Genomic DNA, 22558 nt, shown 5'->3' with positions numbered 1-22558 from the left:
CATTCACTTTAGTGGCAGCCGTGCGAGACCTGTCAGGAAGGCGCGTTCCAGGAAGTCGCAGGTCGGGTGGTTCTTTCCCGCTCTTAAGCTTTCGCTGGCTCACTAGCTCTTACCCTGTTTGGCAACGCACCACGAACTGCGTTATTGGTGCCATTGGCGGCAAGTTGGAGCTTCTTCTTTTTGTTCTTTTTGTTCTTTTGTTTTTGTTTTTTGGGCGTCTTTTGCGAACCTCCAAAACCCCCCTTCGTCTCATTTCCCTTTTCTGTTGGGGTTTCTTTGTTTGCCTTTCGCCTACCTTCAAGCACGATCTTGGCAGTGGAATGACCCTCCAATAGAAGAGCAGCCAAAAACGCAGGGAATGCCCCTGTTGGAGCAGTCGAGAGATTGCTTCATACTAGGGTCGATGGAGCAATAACGCCACAGCGGCAGTCGTGCTGGCACGGCGCCGACGAGGCCAGGTCGGGGCGTGTGATGCACAAAGAAAGAGGTTAGGCACAGCGCACGCCAAAATGAAGACGATCGGGGATGGTTGTCATTTCGTTGCCTGACAAGGAGGATGTCAGAACTCAATCAGCTAACTCGATTCGTTTCCGACAAAACGGACAAGATGAGAAAAACTAGAAGCAAATCAGACACAAGGAAACGCCATCCATTGGCACCAAGCCTGGACATCCCTCGAAATCGGGCCAAGGTCGCATCACGACATCGCGGCCTGGCCGAGTACGTCCTCGTGACACTTCGCTCGGCCTGCTGGCTGCTTTGACATGTCGTCTTGTCGTCTATTTGGCATCGACAGCCACCAACGGCGCGTGTCGCTTGAGGAACGCTGCCACGCACGCCACAAACCGCTGCAGCTCGCTCGCAGGTGTGCCCAGGCACAGCGCAATGCTTCCGCGCCGCGTCGTCCAAAACCCGTCCTCCATCATCTCGAACCAGAAGAGCTCCTTGAGCGTCCAGTCCTCGGCCGTCTCGCGCTCAATCGTCTGCAGGCCGGCCGCCGTAAAGTGCGACCCCAGCACCGTGCCCACGCCCGTGAAGCACATCTTGGTGCCAGCCGTCACGGCCGCGAGCTGGCGCAGCAGGTCCGTGCCCTGGGCATTGAAGGCCGTGCACACCTCGGGCGTGTAGACCTCGGTCAGGCCGGCGTGGCCGACGTACATGGCGAGCGTGTTGTTGTTGAACGTGCCGTGGTGCGTGAGGAACGGTGCGGCTGGCGAACCTGCGGCTGTCGTTTTCGTTGGCAGCGGCTGCGGCCGCGGGTCGTACGACGCCATAATATCGCTGCGGCCGCCAAACGCACCGAAGGCCAGGCCACCGCCCAGGTACTTGCCAAACGTCTTCATGTCGGGGTGCAGGTCGTGGAGCTCTGCAATTCCGCCGGGTGCCACGCGCGATGTCATGACTTCGTCGAGAATGAAGACAACACCAGCCTAAAGCAGGTCAGCAAGTTGAAACAAGACACAAGCACCACGAGCACCACGAGCACCACGAGCACCGCAAGCACAAAGTCTGTTGCCGGTTACGCACCTCCTTGGCGGCCGCCTCAATACCCGTGAGAAACGCCCGCGTACCTGGCACCGCACCGGGTCCGCCCTGCATGCCCTCCACCAGCACCGCTGCCACGCCCTCTTGCGCAATCGCCGCCTGCGCACTGGCCACGTCGTTGTAGCGCGCCACCACAAAGTCGTCCCGGTCCACATTGTTGGCCGCCGGCTGGCCGCCGCCGAACATGAACACGCCTCCGTGGTACCCACCCGCAAACACCACCACCTTGCGCTTGCCTGTGAACGCCCGCGCCCCGGCCAGCGCGTGCAGGTTGGCCTCCGTCCCGCAGTTGGTGAACCGCACGCGCTCCAGGCCGAACCTGGCGCACATGGCCGACGCGTGAACGTGCTCCTGCGCAATGGTGGCACCTAGATTGAGGCCCACGGTGGTCACCGTTTTCAGCAGCGACGCCACAATAACCGGGTGCGAGTGGCCGTAAACGGCCGCCGTCAGCTCGCCGACAAAGTCCGTGTACGTCGCGCCGTCCTCGGACGTTAGTTGGTAGTCCTGGCCGGACTGCATGCACAGCGGGAACGGCGCCGTGTGCAGCTGGGTGCGTGTGTTGCCGCCGGGCATGCTCTCGGTGGCGAGCTGGTGCAGTGCGTAGGAGCGGGGGTTGGCCGCCGTGTAGCGGCGAATCGCAGCATCGAGTGCGTCTTGGGCCGTGAGTGGCGTCGTCTTTTCCTCGACTGTTACCGTCGCCGTGGCGACGTCTGTCTTGAGGCGGCCTGCCGTCACAGACGGGATGACGGCAGCTGTCTCGAGTACTGCGCCGGGTGCCATATCGGTGATGTGGTGGGTGGGTTGGTGTGGTCTGAACGGCAAAATCGTTGATGCGACTCTCAACGCAAAGAATAGGTACGTCCAGATGATTTCCCGGTGTTCTTTATGATGGCAATCGTCCTTGAGGATGCTGCCCCTCTTGTTATCTCAACGAGGGAAGCTTAAGATATATGGGAATCCATGTCCCGTATTATATTTTCGACAAAGGGACCAGATCAGTCAGTCAGTTGGGCTTTGTCTACCGATAGAGACATGGCAGTTGCTGTAACACCGTTCTCCAGTCTCATGCGCCTGTCGGCCGTCTTCTGTCGGTCGTTTTATCGGGACCTTCCATGGTGGTGTCGTCGTTCCGTACTCTCGCGAGTCCTTGGCCGCTACCGAAGGGCCGCCGTTCGCCTCTGGAGCACACACAGCTCGTGGGTACATTGTCGTTGGTGACTCCTTCGGTATCTCGTTATCCCTTGGTCGCTGCTGATAACGGAACCACGAAAACGGCGAATATCCGGGCGGTTGCATGTGTCTTGATAGAAAACGACGCGAGGCTGAGAGATAACAAACTGGACAAAAGGAACAGTGTGAGAGCAGGATAGAAGGAGAGGGAGGAATAGCGGGTGTCAAAGGCGAGGGAGAAGAAAAGAGGACGAAGGGGTGAATTCGCCGTCTTCGCCTAGCTTATCGTCTGTGTGTCGTTGAACGCCCTTTCTCGCTGGCTCCGTGTAAGTGAATAAAAGCGTAGTGGTAAGACGCCGTCTTGGCGGACGGCGTCCGATGGGACCTCTTTGGCCCTCTTTTTCACTGGTTCGTGCGTTCTCTATGATAACAACCATCGTATAAGTTCATGACGCCTATTGGCTGCCGTCATGTTTGGAATTCATTTGCCATATTATTGTGATACCATACCTTATTTTGTGCATTTCTTCTCTCTTCTCGTTGTACAACTGTGACACCGGAATTCTTCCGGTGGACAGTCATTTCGGGGGTTCAAACGCAAAGAGCGGACCGCTAAGCGGCCCGAGAATCGGCTCGTTTGACAGAGAGCCGTAGAGGTAAGGGATTCTAAGGGCATTAACTTCACATCGCAATCGCTAACAGCAGTTCACTCAAGATTCAAAAACGGAAATTCGCAAATTATCCACAGGATACAATTCTGAAACCTTTGATATCAATAAAAATACATCGCGTTACATCACGCATCACACACATCAAATGCAATCGTGCACATTACTAATGTAGGCCTCTGTAAAACCTCCATCGTGCCTTCGCCCTTCCCCAACCCCACCTCCAACTTACTGAAACATGCTTTGGTTGAAACCGACACCGTCCGGTGCGTCGGCACTGTTGCCGCCCGTGGCCGACAAAGATCCCAGGATGGGCTGCTCGGAGCTCAAAAAGCCCATGTCCATCCAGGTAGTCGAGTCCAGCAGCCCGCCGTCGACCGTCTTCCACCAGTCGGCCAGCAACGAGTCCTGGTCGGGTTCGATGACGCGGTCGAGGGCACGCAGTGATGATGAGGTTGTGGAGCCGTGCTGTTGCGGGTGCAGTGGCTGTTGCTGCTGTGGTTGCTGCTGCTGCAAGAGCTGTTGTAGTTGTACTTGCTGCTGCTGTGCCTGTTGTTGCTGTTGTTGTTGCTGTTGTTGTTGTGTCTGATGCTGTAAAAGTGGTTGCGGAGTCGTACCTTCGCCGCCATCTGCCTCGCCACCGTCCTCGTCGTCCTCGTCGTCCGAGTCGGCGGCTATGCTGCGGTCGTCGGTGTTGTTGACGCTGCTGGCGCCAGCAGCCGAGCCGGAAACGACCGCGCCATACCGCTCTGCATTGTTGCGCACAACCTTGTCGAGCTGGGCCACGAAAAATGCCGACAGGCTCGCGTACAGGTGTGCAGCCGACGTCGTGGGCAGGCGCGCAGCGATGCGGTCCAGGTGACCCGGGATCGCGCGCACTTTCGACGCAGCCTGGTCGACTTTCACGAGCGAGAGTCCGCCGCGCTGGATGGCATATAGAATCTCGGTGGCAGCGTGGCAAACCATGATGAATTGGTTGTTGTGGAACCCGACCATGAGCTCGAGCAGCACAGGGTCGTGCAGCATGGTGTCAAGCAGGCGGCTGGCAATGTCGACGTTCATGGCCGACAGGTGCAGCAGCTCCGGGGACGTGCCGGTCAGGTCAATGGAGCTCATGTCGCGCAGGGCCTGGGCATTGAGCACCATGATGCTGTGGTCCATGTAAAAGGCGAGAACCGACAAATAAGGGCAGTGGGGCGAGGGGGCGCAGCGCGCGTTGCGGGTCTGCTCGAGGACACGGTACGTCTGAGCATGCCACTGCTCGACGGCAGCCAGGGTGTTGGCAACGCGTTTCCGCTGCTCCATGGCAGCCAGAAAGAGGCCGCGCATCTCAATGATGCCGCTCACAATGCGGTCGACGGGCCCTGTCATGGGCTTGCGCCACCACTCGGACGCGTATGCAGGCATCTCTTTCCAGGCCACGCCCATGGAGCGGCCTGTGATGATTCCAAAGCTCTTGTCGGAAATAAACGTGTAGAGCCAGGTGCGCTCAAAGTTGCGAAACAGGCGCTCACGAAACTCGGGTGTGGCGCCACCGGGGATCTGGGCCACCTCGTTGTTGACCTGCTCGGCAATGGTGGCCGGGCGGTGGATGCCGAGCTCGCGGCCGAGCTGGACGGCGTGGCTGAGGCGTAGCCAGTACGGGTCGTCGGACTGGCGCTGGCTGACGGGGGCCCAGTACTGCATAACGATGATGGCCTGGATGGTCTCGAGCGACTTGACGCAGACGGCAATGGCCCACTTCATGTTGCCCTCGGCGAGCGACAGCAAAGCTGGGTAGACGACGCGGTCGCGCGGACGATCCGAGACGGCACAGCCGAGCGCACAGAGCGCGGAGAAGAGAACAAAGGAGGTGGCCCGGACGTACTCGGGCGTGTGCAGGATGGGGTCCAGCAGGCCGACAAGCGGGCTGCGGTATTTGAAAAAGCTGCACAGCGGGTTAGTAAAAATCCGAGTATCAGACTAACGAGAAATCTGCCGAGAAAAACAAACTCAACCTACAGTTTAAAGTACCACACGACATCGTCCTGGTCGATGATGCGCGCAGCGACTGGGTCACAGGTAGTGGTCTCGAGTTTCAGAGGGCTATCAATGGGCTGCGTGGCCAACACCTGCCAGTCCCGCTGGTGCGTCGTCTGCGTTGCGAAGTAGCGTGAGAGGCGCTCGTCGATGATGTTTTTGCGAGCCTTGTTGCCCAGGAACGACTGCGCCATGGGCGAGTTGGGGCTTAGATGGTACGGGGCCGTGTCAGCAGTGATCGCGGCGGCCATGATGTGCAGGGGCGAGACAAGCGAGGCCAGGAACTCGGGCTCGGCCATGGCGACGGCGTTGGCGGCGTTGACGGTGTTGGAGCCGGTGGTCGTCGTCGTGGCGATGCTGCCGTCACCGGCAGTCGTCGAGGGCCGCGTGCCCAGTGGAGGCGATGCGAGAGACGCCAGAGAAGACGGCGATAAAGACGAGGAGCCAGCCCCCGCCACGGCGGACGAATCGTGGTGGGACTGGGACTGGGACTGGGACTGTGTGTGGCGGTTGGCACCAGCAAAGTTGAGCAGGGCGGCGACGACCTGGTCGCGTTCGGCCGTCTCGCCGATGCGGGACAAAAGACGATCGACAGTGGCCGAGTTTGTGTTGTGAAGGCTGGGGAGGAGAGGGGTTAGTCAATGCGGACAAGGACAAGACGCCACAAGGAAAAGGGAGACCATGGACCTACAACGAGTTGCCGTGCTTGCGGCCACGATTGGAGCCCGACGGGTATCGACACGGCCGGTGGCGCAGGGTGCAGCGTGAGCAGGGCATCTTCCGATCGCACTTTTGGCGCAATGCTCGGCAGTTGAAGCAGGCCGTTACCGGCTTGGCCGTGCCCGCACCGGCCACAGTCCCGGTCGCTGCTGTACCCCCAGAGGGTCCAGCTGCACCGGTAGCCTCTGCATCGTCACCGGCGTCGTTCCGGGGCGGCATCTCATCGGCGTTGTCGTGGCCACCGTCGTCGACCGTCTCGGCACGGGATTCACGGCGACCATCGCGGGGACGGCTGTCGACCGATGGCCGTGGCAGCAGTGCCTGGTGGCTCTCGTGTGGTCCTGGCCTTAGCTGAGGCGTAGTCGGCGGCGGTGGCTGCCGTGCATCGTGGATGGTTTGCTGCTGTGACGACGGTGTTTGTAGTTGTTGTTGTTGTTGTTGTTGTTGTTGTTGTTGTGGTTGAGACGATGTTTGCAGTATGTTCGTCTGTGGCAGGGGCTTGCCGCGCACCCGCGAGTACACGGGGTTGCTGCTTCCGTTATTGCCGTTGTTGTTGGTGCTGGTCATGCTGCAGGTGCGACACACCCAGGGAAGGCGCGCACCCGTCAGCCCGTCAAAGGCGGGAAGGAGCAGAGGAGGTTGGCCCGGGCTCGGCCCAGTACTGGTCACGGCCGTTCTCCCCCGCCCTATGCTAAGGCAAGGATGGACCGCGCGGCTGGGGAGGGTCAGGCCGCTTGGGCCAGGCCAGAACACTTGTTGTGTCCTTCTTTGCCACAGGGAATACGATGGCAGTGTGCGCGCTGAACGGTCGGATTCGGCAGTGGAATGGAAAACGCCGTCTTGGATTTGCGCCGTTCAGCGAGACGCGATGGGAAAGAGCGTACGACAGAAAACGGTGCCAAGGCCCGGGAAAGAACGAAGGACGGCGAGGGGAGGCTGTGGTTAATGATCCGCAAATTGCGCGAAAGAAGGAGGAGCAGGTGGCTTGCTAATATCGTTTGGTCGCAACCAGCATGGGCGTTCTTTCTGAGTGTGGTGGCACGGTGGTGCTTTGCGTGGGATGGGGGGAAAGAACGACCAGGACCTCTTTGGTCGCTCCTGCTTAAGAACGGCGTTTATTCCAACACCGACAACGAGTAGCTATCTTTGCGCTCGAGACCCACTTTAATTGACCAGCTTCTTCCGAGGACTAGGCCGACAAAAGTACGACTAAGTGCACAGTCAGACTTCAAATTTGTGAGGCAGCGACAACGGCTGCACTGGGAAAGTACAGTGTAAATAGCCTGTACGAGCCGCCACCAAACCGGTCTCCAGCAAACGTCTGATAATTCATAAAATCCTCTGAAGTGCCAAGGATAGTACTCGAATTGAAAATATGACTATAGTCTTGTCCTTCACGTGCCGTTGGCCTGCTTTTAACGTCATAGTCGCCCAAGCTCTTACTGTTTTCGAGGAGACTACGACATGGACTTCAGGGACTTCTGGTAGACGGCGTCCAATAGATGGATGCATCGAATGTGTAAGTGAACAAACTTGGGCACTTGATGTAAGTTGACGTTTTCCATCATGACGTTTCATGAAGAACATAAAGTCGCCGTCTTTCACAAGCAGGGCCTAAACACGCCATGAGAGTGTCAGACGAAACACAAGAAAGGGATGTCCGTCGTCTCGGATCATGTTTGGATTTTATTGTCTATATCGCCGTCTCCTGGCCCCGGGTTCTACTTCGGAGCGCCCGGCTGTCGGCGGCTGCTAGGCGGCTTGGTGACACATATTGGCCATTTTCTTGTCGATGCAGGCTTGGCTCAAATTTGCTGTGCGTTAACAACGGGAACGACGTGCCATTTTTGCTCTGCCATATGTAAGACGGCGACGAGCTCGTGCTCCGCAGGAATCGGAGCCCGTCATCGAGTTTCATCAGTCATGATTATTGTCGACATGTCATCCAAAATATGTGGAAATACTTCACGAGGATAATTATTACCACATCGTAACTCATTAATTTTTTTTTCAAACTGTGTGAACGGCGTATAGCTACCAGCAAGGGGCATACAATGGATATTGCCAGAAAAGACAATTATCTGGATGCTATATGAATGAAGCCTGTAGTTCTTTATGTTTTGCTATATCACTTCCATGGACAGGATTCCAGAATACGCCTTATTTTAATTACCTCCCGCCAATACATATCGACAACGAGGCCACTTGAACTCTTATCTTGTCCAATAATTCTTTGTTTGATCGTTATGGCCGTTCCGGAAGCACCTACCCAACCACATCCAGATGATTTCCCTAATGCAGGTTCAGATTCGGAGCAGAACAGCCACAAGACAGTCCAGGGAGCCGATGGGGGATACGCTTGGGTCATTGTTGGGGCCATCCTAGCTTCGTATTCAGTATCATGGGGTGAGTGGCCACAGTTATTCGACTTTATGCTGCTAACTGCTAACCACGAGACAGGAATTAATACAACCTTTGGGGTCTACGTATCATTCCTAATTGAGCATGACTACATCCCGGGAGGGACCCCGCTACGCTATGGCTTCGTCGGCGGACTTTCGATTGCTGGTGCCCTGCTCTCGGCGCCTCTGATGCATTTTCTGATCAACAAATTCGGCTTCCGCGTGCCCTTTGTCCTTGGTATGTCTGCTATCGGCCAATACGCCAGACCGCTGAACGGAGCCGAGTACTCATGTTCCACACTAGGAATTGTATGCGTCGTTCTTGGCCAATGCCTTGCTGGCCTTTGCACATCATTTGGTGCCTATCTCGTTTGCCAAGGCCTTGTCTTCAGCATTGGTACGTTTGCCGCCATACAATGTTCCTGTAGACTACAGTGTTTTGTTTTCCCCCCGCATACTTCTAACACGTTTAGGCCTCGGTGCAGTGCGTGCCTCCGAATAATCAGTCATCCCCAGACCATGCACTCACTAACAGAATAGATCCTTCTCCCTTCGCAAATCATTCTCGTCCAGTGGTTTGACCGACGACTCGGCCTGGCACAGGGCCTTGCCAATGCTGGCTCCGGCTTGGGCGGGCTGGTCCTGTCCAACACGACGAGGCTCCTCATCGAAACACTGTCCTTGAAAAAGGCCCTCATTGTGAATGGCGCCATTTCAGCCGCCGTTCTCATCCCTTGCCTCTGTCTCCTCCGGCGCGGGCCGATGGACACCAGCCGCCGATTGGAGCTTCCACAGCTCCGTTGGCTGTACCACCCAGGCTACATCTGGGTCTGGACATGGGGGTTCTCAGCACGTACGCGTCCCTCCCCCTCTTTATGTGCCAGTGGAACCGTCATCGCAGCCACCGCTAACACGTCTAGTCATGAGTTACTGCATCGCCATGTATACCATCGCGTCCTACGCCAGTGGCGGCCTCGGTCTCTCACAGACCCAGGCTGCTGCTCTGCAGTCGTTGTTAGCCGTCGGGTTTCTCGTCGGGAGACCTTTGACAGGCCTCCTCCTTGACGTTGGCGGCCGCATCAATGTGGCTATTCTTCTCAACATAGCAGCTGGTGTGTCCTGTTGGGCCCTGTGGCTGCCCGCACGCTCCTTTGCGCTCATGGCGGTCTTTGCTCTCGTCCAAGGCTGCACGGGTGGTGCCGTCTGGGTGGCTGCCGCGCCCGTCACGGTCGAAATCGTGGGCACAGGCCGGTCGGGTTCGGCATTGGCCATGTTCTGGCTGGTCGTGGCTCCGTCCGCGGCCTTTTCGAGCCCGTCTGCCATTGGACTGCTGACCTATGCGCGAACGCATCTGCACAAGGACGAGGCGGAAGCGTATGCCATCTCCATTGGATTCTGTGGTGCACTCTTCGTGCTGTCCAGCATGTGCCTCTGTGGAGCTAAGCTTTATCAGAGAAGAGCATCGAACGTTGTGGGCGAGAAAGCTGAAGTGACTTGAAAAGAGTATAGAGTACTTACATTGGCACGAAAAGCGTGTTTTCTTATTCTTTCTTCTTTTTTAAACACTCTAAACGAAAGCATAAAACCAGGTTTAATTGCAAATAGAGAAATAGACTTTAATAAATTTAGAGAGAGTCATTGGTAAAGCACTACGCAGCCTAGAAGTATCCTAAAATACGGTAGAATCAATAAAATATAAATCCTGGGATAGCTTGGAAGATGGTCAACGAAAAAATGTTGTAAGTTGACGTTGAAAGTTGATGTTGCGTCCTGTAGTATGGCCCCACACAATTGTCGTGTGCAGCCTGTGATTGGTCCACTGTCTCCAGGCGTGGTAGGGAACTCCAACCTGGGCCCACTAAAAATATCAGACTGGTCAACTGCATCGTTCTTTCCTCGCCAACGACTCGATACGTCTGGCAACTTCCCACGTTAGAAGACAAAACAAGCAGGCGACAAAACAGGAAGGTGGATTGAGTCAGTCACGACACTCGTCCACAAACCTTCTCCACGACTCTCCTTTCTTCCACTCACCCAGATTGTCTCTCGACACTCGACTCGACACTCGACATGACTGGATACCAAATCCGCTTCCGACACACTCCTCTGCTCCTCCGGCGATGAACGCCCTCTTTGACGCGGTGCGGGCGAGGTCGCCCTGCGCCCTGCGCCTGGTGCGCGCCTACAGCACTTCTCTCGACGGACTAATAACAAGGCATCCAGCGGTACGTACTGGAGAAAACTGTGCGGAGCCGAGACGCTGTTGTTATATAATGAACATCCGACAATGCGACTGCAAGACAGCCAGCTAACTGTGTGGAATGTCCACAGAGAATACGGCCGCACGAAATTACTGGCATACGACGCGATCTCGAATACGGTGCCGACATGGACAGAAACGAGGGATCTGGGAGAAGACACAGCGATTCTAGTAGGGATAACAGAGACAGGAGAGACAGCAGCGACACCAGGTCACGACGTGGTAACGATCGAGGCAGACACGACTTCCGCCGGAACCTTTCAGCCTTTATGCCCACTGGGCGGGCCAACCGGCAGGTCACACTCAAAGGTGACCCGCGCAAGTACCGTCTATTCGAAGCCCTCGTCGACAGCCGCTTTGGCTACGTGTTGAAGAGCCTGGGGCCTTGGTCGGCCGACAACCGCGAAATGCACGCGTTTGGCCTGCACAGCCAAGGCGAGCTCGACCGCCAGGCCAAGCTGTTCCGCACAGCGCTGGCCCAGAGCATGCAGCTGGCCAGCACCCGCGGCGTCGTGAGCCGCCTCGACAACCCGCTCTTCTGGAGCCTGCGCAACGCCTTTGTGCGCGGCGACACGGCTGGCCTGCACAAGGAGCTGCGCTACGCCTTCCAGAGCTTTATTCTGCGCCCGAGCCTCGCCCCGGCCGTCAACACGCTGCAGGAAAGCATTGCCGATTTCCGCTTCCCCTACGAGTGGTACCCATCCACTCGCACCATGCAGCGCACCATCCACCTGCACGTGGGCCCCACCAACTCGGGAAAGACGTACCGCGCGCTGCTGGCGCTCGAAAACGCGCAGACGGGCATCTACGCGGGTCCGTTGCGGCTGCTGGCCCACGAGATCTATGCGCGCTTCGTAGCCAAAGGCCGGCCTTGCGCGCTGATCACGGGCGAGGAGCAGCGGTTTCCCAGCACCGACGGCACGCCCATGGACCCGGCAGACCCGGCGAGTGGGGTCGCGGCCATGGGCGGCGGCGGCGCGGCGGACACGTACTTTCAGAGCTGCACGGTCGAGATGACGCCGCTGAACAAGCTCGTCGATGTGGCTGTCATTGACGAGATCCAGATGATCGCCGACCCGGATCGGGGGTGGGCGTGGACGCAGGCGTTCCTGGGTGTGCAGGCGCGCGAGGTGCATCTGTGCGGCGAGGAGCGCGCCGTCAACCTGATCCAGGCGCTGTGTGCGCGCATCGGCGACAAGTGCATCGTGCACAGGTACAAGCGCCTCAGCGGGCTGCAGACGATGAAGGAGAGTTTAAAGGGCGACTTTAGCAATCTGCGCAAGGGCGATGCCGTCGTGTCGTTTTCGCGTGTGGCCCTGCATACTCTCAAGGCCGGCATCGAGAGCAGCACGGGTCGGCGGTGCGCGATTGTGTACGGCTCGCTGCCACCGGAGACGCGCGCACAGCAGGCGGCGTTGTTCAACGACCCGGACAACGACTACGACTTTTTGGTGGCCAGTGACGCCATCGGCATGGGCCTGAACCTCGAGGTCAAGCGCATCATCTTCGAGACGTCCACCAAGCACGACGGCATCAACTTCCGGCGGCTGTCCGTGCCCGAGGTCAAGCAGATTGGCGGACGTGCGGGCCGGTACCGGACGGCGGCGGCGGCGATCAGGAGCGATGCGGCCAGCGAGAACAAGGACAGCGACGCCAAAACCACGACGCCCGAAACGCCTGCCGCTGGTGCGGTGCAGAAATGGGGCACGCCCGGGTTCGTGACGACGCTCGAAGACGAAGACCTGCCGATTGTGTCGGCAGCGTTCCAGGACGAGGCGCCGCCACTGCAATGGGCCGGCATCCAGCCTCCGACGTTTGCCATTGAGCAGTTTGCGCGCTACTTCCCGCCGGACACGCCCTTCAGCTTCATCCTGACGCGCATGCGCGAGCTTGCGCAGGTGTCTGATCTCTTCCAGATGTGTGGCCCCAAGGAGATGATTGAGGTTGCCGACATCATCCAGCCCTTCCGCATGACCATCTACGACCGCTGCATCTTTATGGCGGCGCCGACGTCGCTGCGCGATCCGGGCCAAAAGGAGGTTTTGCAGGCATTTGCGCGCTGTGTCTCCGAAAACAGCGGCGGCGAGTTGCTCGACATTCCCGAGATCAACCTCGAGATCTTGGACGTGACCGACGCCAACGACTATCCAGGCGGCCCCAGCAAGTACCTGCTGGGTGCCGAGGCCCTGCACAAGGCCATTACGCTGTATCTGTGGCTGAGCTACCGCTACGTGGGCGTGTTCAGCAGCCAGCAGCTCGCGTTCCACGTCAAGGGGCTCGTCGAGGCCAAGATCAAGGACTATCTCGACAACCTGACGTTTGTGCCCGAGCGGCGCCGGAAGCGCATCGAGACGCTGCGCAAGATGGCCGACTTGCGCGAGAAGCACGACGGCGACAAGCGACTGCTGATGGAGGACGGCGACGAGGCGTTTGCGGCGGAGGTCGCGAGCGACGAGGCGCCGGCCAGCCCAGTGAACACGGCGTCGGCGGCGGGTCGCTAGAAAAGTATTGGTACGGCTGGATATTCATGGCGTTTTGGGTGTGACGCAACAAGGATTTTCGTTGCACTCTGGGCACGTCCGGAAAAAAGGGCAACATTGTACGATACATTTCACTTTACAGTTTAAACACTGGATCATAATAGATATGAAAAAATGTACATCACGAAGCGTTCAAACTTGATGGCAACGGCTGAAGAATGGGAACATGATAAGCATATCTTGGGGAAATGGTCGCCTGCAGTGGGTGTTGTTGAAAAACTATAAGGTACTCCGTGTAGAATACAAAATTAGTCTAAAGGAGTATTGAAGAAAGCAGACAATGTGGAGGGAGAATCTAAAATTTTGAAAAGAGAAAAAAAAACAACCCAAAACAAACAATACGGCCTGCATCACTGCGCGCCTATGACGTGAAGACGGCGACGTAGTCGACCTCCATGCCGGAGCCCGTACCGCCGACGGTGGCGGTGGTCGGCGTCGTCGTGCCGGCCACAGCGGTCGGGAACGCGCCGCCGACGGCCACGTTGAGCAGCAGATACTTGGTGTTCTGGGCCAGGGCGACCCAGGCGGCCTGGTTGTTGACGGTCGACGCCTTGACCGTGAAGACGACCCGCTCGTTGAGCAGCCACGTGATGGTCTCCGACTTCCAGGTCGATGCCGACGTGGACGAGGACCGGTCGATGACGACCGCCACCGTGTACCAAGCGTTGCGCGCGAAGCCGTACGTGCTCGAGATGCCCGTCGGCTCATTGCAGGGGCCGCCGTTGGCCGTGCCGCAGTGCACGGTCTGGTACGACTTGGCCTGGCCGTTGATGGACTCGAGAATGTCGACCTCGCCGACGGCGGGCCAGTTGTTGTAGTTGCCGCGGTAGGCGGAGCCCAGCGACCAGAAGGCGGCCCAGATGCCGAGCTGCGACGCGGCCGAGTTGGCGCCCAGCTTGAGGCGCGACTCGATGCGCACCTTCTTGCCGACGGCGCACGAAAAGTCCCAGGCCTTGACGGTCTCGATGCGGCCCGACGTCCAGGTCGTCTTGCCGCTCACCGTCGTCTTGACGGGCGTGATGAGCAGGGTGCCGGACGATGTGATTTGCAGGTTGGACGCGGTCTTGGTGTACGTCTCGACCTCGCCGGTGCCCCAGTGGGAGGCGCCGCCGGGGTAGGCGGTGCCGGTGTCGATGGTCCAGCGGTCGGTCGACGGCAGCGAGCCGGCGGTGCCGGCAAATCCGTCGGAGAAGAGCGTTGTCTTGTAGCCGGTCGGAATGCGGATGTTGCCGACGACGCCGACGCTGGAGCGGGAAGCGAGAATCGAGCGGTAGAAGAGCGGGGAGGCGGCGGCCTGGTGGAAGGCGAGGGCCGCGAGCAGGACCAGCACCTGCGAGAGAAAGGTTGACGGCATCTTGGTAAGTCTGTGCGGGGAGGCGCTGCCGGAGTCAAAGAAAATCAAAGAAAATCAAAGAAAATAAAAAAGGAGCGTGAGAATACAAAGGAACGGAACGTCGACAGAGTCGACTAAAGACACACAGAAAGAGTGATTGTGTGTAGGTGTTAAAACATGAAATCAAGAAATGGTCCACGAGCGAAAGTGAAAAGACCAGTCGAGACGATACAAAAGAGTGAATGTCACGGACGAGGCCGAGACGGTGTGATATACAACGGGGAAGAGAAGAAAGAGAGGGGAAACAAAAGGGAAGAGAAGGGGAGAGCCAGGAAGAAAAGGAAAGACGACAGCTGCGGCCCGAGCTTCTGCAGCATCGTCGTTCTTCGTCACGACGGAGCTGGGACGGCACGTTCTCGTGCCACTGCCCTTGCATCGTGGTCCCTACCAGTGCTCTTCGGCTCTCCCTTGTCTCCCTTGTCTCCCTTGTCTCCCTTCAGAGGCCTGGAACGCCGTGGCAGGCTGTGGAGGTTCGCGCATTGGCAACATGTCACGCTCTGACACCCCAATGCCTTTTGCTCTGGTTCCTGTTCCTGGCTGGTGAGTCTTCGCTTTCCCCCTTTCCTCATTCGCGTCCCGCCCGCCCCTCGCTCTCCATATTATTGCCTCTTTGGGTGTCGTTGCAGTCTCCTATTTCCCTTCTTAACTGCTTTGAGGCACGAGCGGCTGAGATGTGGCACACGCGATTGGCCAGACCTTTGATTGTACCTGGGACTAACCGCCAATAAAGCGCAAAATGCGACAGGGGGGCCCGAGTAAATCGGATAGCCTGGAACCACAAAGTCTAGACCGTCTCGCCCCATGTCGACCGGCAGGTGCAGGGCAAACAAATAACACATGACACGACACCCCTGAAATTGATGCAAGGCTTGGGCATAAGTCAGACGTACACGGTATGCTTCCAACGGCCAGCTCCTGTCAGGCACAGAAACTCTTGCCAATGGGCTCAATGGCACAGGTGGAGAAAGACGCGTTTCCGCGACGAGTCTGGAGTCTGGGCGTTTGTGTGCTTTGCGCTGTTCGTATTTTCTGCTCACGGAGATGACGGACCACCTCAACCATAGCAGCAAAGCTGAATGCCCATTACCTTGGATCAAGAGAATACGACCTGCAGGCTCGGCTGACATGACCCAGAAGAGGGAAAAGAGCGTGCACATCTCCAGAATGGGGCCAGGCACCAGCCGTTCCGCCACGAGGGGGCCAGGGCTTGGGCAATCGTCTGCAGGGGTCAAGACAAGCATAACGACCTCATACGCACCCTGCTTTCTTCAGTAAAATTTTGAGGCGAAAGAAACACAAGGCGCGATCCCATCGTCATTCGCAAGGGATGCCGGGCAGAACGGGCGCAGAAGGTTCCCTTGGGCAGAGTCGGTCAATGCGAGTGTTCCTGCGCTAGTTCGGTCCTGCGATGTGGCTAAATTTTTTTTTTTTTTTAAAATTGAGGCCAATACCAAGAAACACAAAACGCGACTTGAGGCCGTCCAACGGAAGGGCACGCTTTGGGTCATTGGGAGAGGTAAGATGCGGCTCATGCCAAGATATGCACCCATGTCGTACGATTATTTCCTCGCAGAGCTTGCCTTTGTTATTTTCAAATGTTTGGACTGGACGGCGTTGCTGCACCCCTGAGCGGTGTTATGATTTGTTAGCAAGCGATATTGGATGGCGTAGAAAAAATATGGCCAAGAATAGAACGTGGTTTTGGTAGGGGCAAATCACTCTACTCACTCATTCTGGGCCGCCGACATTTCGTCAAAGGGAGACGAGACGGAAACAAAGAAAAGCAAAAGTCGAGAAAGGAACAAAAAAAAAAAGAGCAGGGGACGTGCGCAAGTGCAGATCCACTGCACATCATTGCACATCTTTGATATGCCTTTTCAACTCATCGGCAACGTCGATCGACACGCCCGTGGACGAGGCTACCTAAGGCGGATGAGGCGGAACGCTCTTGCAAGAACAAGCAAACGCCACAACGCCACAACGGCCATCTCTGCCGCAAATGATGTATCGCGTATCTGCACGGCAGGGTAAGGCAAATTGTGAAAGCGGTGTCCAAGACGTACCCGGGCGGGAAAAGGCGCCCGCCAAAGTTTTGGGTGGCGATTTAGGAATGCCGTCGATAAAGAGGTCAACCGTTCTGTCGTGTTTGCTTGGGGAGGCGCTCATTTACATCCTACGCCATGATGGCATTCCAGACAGCAACGCTTTTTGATTTATTGGCGAGAGAAACGGGTGGGACGTGGTGAGGAGCCGGTTCTTCCGTGTCGCGCCTCAAGCCGCATGGTACTGTATTTTTCTGCGGTGTCTCGGTTAGCTAACATATCCCAACATTCGTGCAATCCATTCTGAGATGCCGTCCTTTCTCGGAAACCACTTGACTAGGTTTCCATATGTAGAAGTAAAGAATATCAAAATTGGCAGAATATAGTAATAGCGAGTGGAAGTGAGAGAACTGCACAGAGCAGTCACAGTGAAATATGTCAATATCCAAAGCAAAACAAAATAGTCCAAAGTCCCAGAGTCCCAACTGTCTATGCATCTTTTGGTATCGAGAGAAACGAAAAATGTCAGAAGCCAGTGCCAAGAAACACTACGTGGGATATCTTTGAAAACAATCCAGCCGCCAAATAGAAAGAGAAGGAAAACATGCCAACATAAAACCAATAAAACCATAAAGGTTCCTCCCCTGGCGGCCGTGACAAGTCACATGCACCGCACGAATTGTATCCAAAGGAGATGTGTCTGTCCAAAAAGAAAAAAGAAAGAAAGAAAAGAAAAAGAAAATAAGAAAACGGCCGTGGTTCATTTCATCATCGTAGAAGTAGTCGTTGTCGTTGTCGCACGATTTGCCAGCGCCAACGCAAGCCCGCGGTTACTCGGCAATGTTCGCCATACCCGACGGGCCAAAATTGGCGTAGTCGCCCTCGTCGCTGCTATCATCATCGGAGCTCTTGGGGCTTTGCGCGTTGCTCGCGTCCGTGCTGTGGAGACCGCTGAAGCTGTTGCCGTATCCGCCACCGCCGCCAAACGAACTACTTGTTGCACCGCTGCCGAGACCGCCCGTGCCGACACCCAGAGCCAGGATGCTCTGGCGGCGGGCCGCGTCCATATCGACAACGCTGGCGCTGCGGCTGAAACTCGGCTTCTCGGGAAGCGTCTTAAGCAGGCCGGTGCTGATATCGAGCATGCCCATGGCAAAGTTGGTCAGACCCTTGCCCTCGCCAGGCTTGGAGCTGACGGACAACGTCCACCGGTACTCGCCTAGCCGCCGGCGATACCAGTCGGCCTCTTCGCGGCCCGGAGACGTGGCCCATAGCAAACTACCAAAGGTACCGATCAGAGCAAAGTTGGTCTTGGAAGCAAAGTACCAGAACGCACGTAGATGGCTTGGGGTGAGACGGTTGACAAAATCCATGGCCGAGATGAGGCGTGCTTTGGCGGCCGAGCGACAGATGTGCTGCACGTACGGCTCAGCACCGCCGACACTCGCCGTCAGATTAGCGGCGCTGCTGCTGTTCGACAGCATAGTCGGAGACGAAGCCAGTTGCGGTGTGCTGGACTGCGAGTCGACCGGCGACGTCATGGATCGGATGATGCGGCGATGCAGGGTAATCTCGGCTGCAAAGTACGCCAAGTGGAGGTAGCCAATGCTGGACAGGCGGAGCCCGCTGATGTTTGTCGATCCGCCTGCGGACACCGACGAGTCCATGCGCACGGCCGCCGGCAGCGCCGAGTACCATTCCTTCAACTTCAACTGGATCGGCTTGGCGAGTGTCAACACGAGCTGCGTGCCCTGTGGGCCGGCAGCCGTCACGCTCTCCATCGCCTGCAGCGTATAAAACGTATCGAGGATCTCCGCCATGACCTGTGTCAGCTGCACCATTTGCACAAACAACGTGCGACCGCGCTCGATCTCGATGCGCTCCTCCGTATCGTCTTCGTCCCACTCAACATCCTGGAAATCGTTGGGCAGCAGCTGCTTCACGGCCCAGTTGTTGGCAAAAATGTGCGACGGTCGGCCGTGGACGAGTGCACCCCATTTGTCCTGCATATACAGCGCCCACGCAAGTCGTTTCCGCGACCCGCGCTCCCAGGGCGGGATCTTCCAGTTCGTGCAGTCCAAGTGCAGACCGAGCTCCTGGGCAATCGCCACCAGCTGGGCTGTCGGCGCCCATTGGTCACCCTCGGGCCGCTGTGACAGCAACAGGCCAGCCTGCACCGTGGACAGCTTGGGGCGGAACATCGAGTCGGCCAGTGTTGTGCGGACAAGCCGCTCGAGTTCAGGGACATCGGGGCGGACCTGGTTGGACAGCTCCTCGTCCAGATCCCACCAGTTGATTGCGAGGATATAGATAGCAGCAAGAAGGGCCGGTTGTATGTCGCGAAGTGCGTTTTCGTACTTTTCGTAAAACACCGTCTTTTGGATGATCGGAAAGCTCGGATGAACGACGCGGAAGTAGAGGTCGACGAGTCGCCGACCGTTTGGTGCGACGATACGCTCGATCTCGTCGATATCTTCGTTGATGTGCTCGAATCCTGGTGTATTCTGGTCGGGTAACAACAGGAAAGTCTCGACATCGCTAACCTTTCGCAGAGTGCCACGCGACAACAGACTCTCATCGTGAGGATCAAAAGAAGAGAGATTGATGAGTGAGGGCTCAAAGTCGGTGGTTGGTCCAATGTACTGGGAGTAACGGTCTTGCTGCAGACCAAGCGTGCGTTTAAGCATGGTCACGTCGCCAAAGTTGGCCATGTCCTCGATGAGCGAGTTGCTCACGGCGGTGCTGGACAGACTGCCGTGTTGGCGACGCCGTCTGTTATCATATCTTCCTGACCTAATTGCCAACAGATATCGTCAGTATATATGTTCCGTACGTCATAAAGGAGCCTGTATACATCCTGTACTACTCCATCGACATTGCGAATGACGAGAACTCTGCCACGCCGACGCTGTACCAACAGACGTGTCCACCTGTCCACTATAACCGCCTATAAAGCGCGCGTTTTTTGGTGGGACGCAGATGCAGCCAAATCTGACCGCACGGAGCCACAAAACGACAGAGTTGAAGAGGAAACGCGAATTCGTTTGCAAATAAAAAATGCAATACGAAGACGTGGCACAAATTGTAAAAATAAAACAAACGTATCTCTCGCGCGGAGTCATGTTCTGTACTTGACATGGAGGAATCCGCAAAATACAAGACAAGGCTACTGGGGTGGGGGAGGGGCGAGGGACGGGGGGGGGGGGGGGGGGGACGCATTTGAGGGTTTGAATGGGGGTTTCTTCAGTGATAGGGGGCCGGACTTCTCAAGACCACAAGTAGGGGATATGAAAGGGGCAAGCCCTCCTTAATCCGGTATGAGATTTTGCACGAGCCTCCTTGCCTGTAATGGCAGACGTGGAAAGGAACGGTGGGACGAGGGTGACGAGTTATTCAAGTTCGATATTCAAAGACACTTCTGACTTACCCTCGTTTGCTACTGATATCGTCTAAATCTCCACCCAGTTTTCTCTTGCGAGGCTGGGGACTTCCGGTGTGGGAGCATTCGATGCTGTTGACCTGGCACGAGATGCATACGTCATCGTCTTCGCTCATGACGCACCGGATCCTCCGTCGTTGGCAGGCCTCGCACGGGATGGTGGCGTAGTTGTTCCGGGGTGAGTCGGAGTCCGGCGAGTCTAGGCCGGCGAGGCTGGCCGGATAGGAGTCGACGTTGATGCTGCCTTGGCGGCTAGGGGGCAGAGAGCGGCGCAGACCAGAGAAGCCTGTGGCACGGCCGACAGTATCGGAAGTTGTAGAAGAAGAGGACGGTTTTGGAGCAATGGGAATTGGCGCCGTCCTGGCCATGGCGCTTGGGTTGGACATGGTGCCAGTAAAAGAGGTCTTAGGAGTTAAGATACGCGGGACTCAGACCCAGATACAGCCGGTTTACCCCGTAAAAGCACTGAAGCGAACGGCGATATGTCGTCCGCGCAAGACGGGGAAAGGGGGCGGTTCGTAAAGGTGGTGTGGGTAATAAAGTGTGCTTTGTGCTTTGAAGGGAGGCCTGGAGGCGATCCCGAACAAAGGCTTCAATTGTGAAAACGGTGGCTTCTCCCAGAGTGTTGGGGTTGGATGGGATGGAATATGGGATAAGGGGTGTGTAGATAGGGGATGGTGTCGATGCGTCCAGGCCCAACTGATAAGGACAGCAGAAGACAGTAATACACCCTAGATCAACAGTGATAAAGGGACGGAAGTGCTCCAATCTTGGGCTCACACCCTGGTTTTGTGTCTCTTCGCCTGCTTGAATGTCGTACAGGGTGCTGAGTCTTTCTGCTGGTATTCACGTACAACGGACAAGTGACATTCGGCTGCCTTATACAATGAAGCCGGGCGTAACGTTCAAGTGCTTTGCTGGACAGCAAAAGCTGCTGAATCGAACAAGACGAAGAGAGATGCAAAGGCTGGGGGTGCGGCTGGTTCCGTGAACATAAGTGCACTATGTGTGCCTCTTCTGACCCCAATGAGGCAAGTAGACCTGTCCGTATGGGGAAGACCAGAAAGAAGGTGGACAGGCTGTGGTCCAATCCACTTGCGGCAGATGATAAGACTTGTACAGATCAAACGAAAAGAAAGCTGCCGCTGACTCGCCTACTGTGTCGTGCACCGCACCCCGGGTGGTGAGAGATAAGGGCCCCGGTCCAAGAAAGAGACGTGAGTGGCTCAGAGCAAAGAGTTAATGCGAAGGTGGCCGTGCGTCAGTGCAACTTGATGGATAGTCGTGAAAGGAGATGAGAGCACTGTGGAACCCACGGGCGTGTGTGATTTTGTAGGTTGTAGATAGCGTCCCTCTCTCGTTTTTTGCTGGTCGAATGGCGGGTGAGCGGAACACCGTTGAGTACCTGGATCGGGCCTCGTCGCAGCTTCGATTAAAACGTCCCTGGGACGTCCCTGCGCGATGTGCCTTCGTCTCTTTCACCCGTGGGGATAGATAGGAAGTTGACCAACGGCAATTTGTCGTGGTCGTGATGAAAGCTACGGAGGACCCGAAAACGAAGAGGCACCCGCGGGGGTGGGACGGTGAATGTACGGTTGAATTGGACAAGTGTCTCTTAAAGAAACAGTGCGAATGACGTAGGAGCCAGCAAGAGAGATAAAGGAGGCCGTGACAAGATGCCGTTTGGTGATGAATATCCAAGAGACGGTGAAACGATGACAACAGGAAGAGTGGCGGCGGGCAGGAGAGGGCCAGTTAGGTGACGATGGAGGCGAGGACGAGATAAGCTTGGCTTATCGGCGTCATTTGGCTGTGGGTGATATCAAAGAATAACGGAATGCGTCTCGAACAGCAAAGGTGTTTTGTTGGTGGGAAGGTGTCCTACGCCCTCATTGAAGCTGATGACCAGGGCCAAGGAGCTGACGAATGAACGACGTTGTAGACGAGACGAGCAAAAACATAAAGCACAACGGCCACCGAAATGAGACGAGAAAAAAAAAAAGCAAAGATAGCGATATCGTACCGGATGGGAAGTAGAAACTGCAAAAGGTGGGGAGCAATGGGAGAGGGGTGTGAAAGGAGTACAAGACGGGGGATGAAGCAGTTGGAGACCCGGGGACAACGAGGGTTTTGTCAGAATAGGAACACTTGAAGAAAGAAAGAGGGTTGGGGATGAAGATGCGCAATGCAGGTTGACAAGGACAAAAAAATAGGGCCGGCGGCGAACAGACTTGTCAGAAATAAGCAGATCCAGCAATCTAGAAAGCGAGATGCCGGTTCTTGGATTGGTCCAGAGATCTGGTAGTGCGAACGGGTAGTGGCCGTGTTGGTGCCTTTTGCCCTCTCCTCTCTTTAGT

At 56.6% G+C, this 22558-nt stretch overlaps 7 protein-coding genes across 7 annotated transcripts; 2 read left to right on the top strand and 5 right to left on the bottom strand.

Moving 5' to 3' along the window:
- Positions 1-779: 779 nt before the first annotated feature.
- Positions 780-2328, bottom strand: SPBR_00528 (glutamate-1-semialdehyde 2,1-aminomutase; the record flags this gene model as incomplete). Its single annotated transcript, XM_040758847.1, has 2 exons — positions 780-1430; positions 1528-2328. 2 exons carry the CDS (start codon positions 2326-2328, stop codon positions 780-782), a joined length of 1452 nt encoding a protein of 483 aa, XP_040618288.1.
- A 1286-nt stretch (positions 2329-3614) lies between these two features.
- On the bottom strand, positions 3615-6692 carry SPBR_00136 (fungal transcriptional regulatory protein; the record flags this gene model as incomplete). The annotated part of the gene is made up of 3 exons (XM_040758456.1): positions 3615-5313; positions 5388-6023; positions 6097-6692. 3 exons carry the CDS (start codon positions 6690-6692, stop codon positions 3615-3617), a joined length of 2931 nt encoding a protein of 976 aa, XP_040618287.1.
- Positions 6693-8371: 1679 nt separating this feature from the next.
- On the top strand, positions 8372-10025 carry SPBR_00483 (uncharacterized protein; the record flags this gene model as incomplete). Its single annotated transcript, XM_040758802.1, has 5 exons — positions 8372-8531; positions 8586-8765; positions 9001-9011; positions 9068-9380; positions 9448-10025. The coding sequence occupies 5 exons, from the start codon at positions 8372-8374 to the stop codon at positions 10023-10025; spliced, it is 1242 nt and encodes a 413-aa protein (XP_040618286.1).
- Positions 10026-10647: 622 nt separating this feature from the next.
- SPBR_00199 (mitochondrial ATP-dependent RNA helicase Suv3) lies at positions 10648-13288 on the top strand (the record flags this gene model as incomplete). The annotated part of the gene is made up of 2 exons (XM_040758519.1): positions 10648-10701; positions 10859-13288. 2 exons carry the CDS (start codon positions 10648-10650, stop codon positions 13286-13288), a joined length of 2484 nt encoding a protein of 827 aa, XP_040618285.1.
- Positions 13289-13688: 400 nt separating this feature from the next.
- On the bottom strand, positions 13689-14681 carry SPBR_00847 (uncharacterized protein; the record flags this gene model as incomplete). Its single annotated transcript, XM_040759166.1, has 1 exon — positions 13689-14681. One exon carries the CDS (start codon positions 14679-14681, stop codon positions 13689-13691), a length of 993 nt encoding a protein of 330 aa, XP_040618284.1.
- Positions 14682-17592: 2911 nt separating this feature from the next.
- Positions 17593-19473, bottom strand: SPBR_00393 (c6 zinc finger domain containing protein; the record flags this gene model as incomplete). Its single annotated transcript, XM_040758712.1, has 1 exon — positions 17593-19473. One exon carries the CDS (start codon positions 19471-19473, stop codon positions 17593-17595), a length of 1881 nt encoding a protein of 626 aa, XP_040618283.1.
- Positions 19474-20185: 712 nt separating this feature from the next.
- SPBR_01112 (uncharacterized protein) lies at positions 20186-20587 on the bottom strand (the record flags this gene model as incomplete). The annotated part of the gene is made up of 1 exon (XM_040759430.1): positions 20186-20587. The coding sequence occupies one exon, from the start codon at positions 20585-20587 to the stop codon at positions 20186-20188; it is 402 nt and encodes a 133-aa protein (XP_040618282.1).
- Between the last annotated feature and the right edge of the window lie 1971 nt (positions 20588-22558).

The sequence above is a fragment of the Sporothrix brasiliensis genome (genome assembly GCF_000820605.1).
Source record: "Sporothrix brasiliensis 5110 chromosome Unknown Cont19, whole genome shotgun sequence".
NCBI lineage: Eukaryota > Fungi > Ascomycota > Sordariomycetes > Ophiostomatales > Ophiostomataceae > Sporothrix > Sporothrix brasiliensis.
This window is presented reverse-complemented; position numbering and strand designations above follow the sequence as displayed.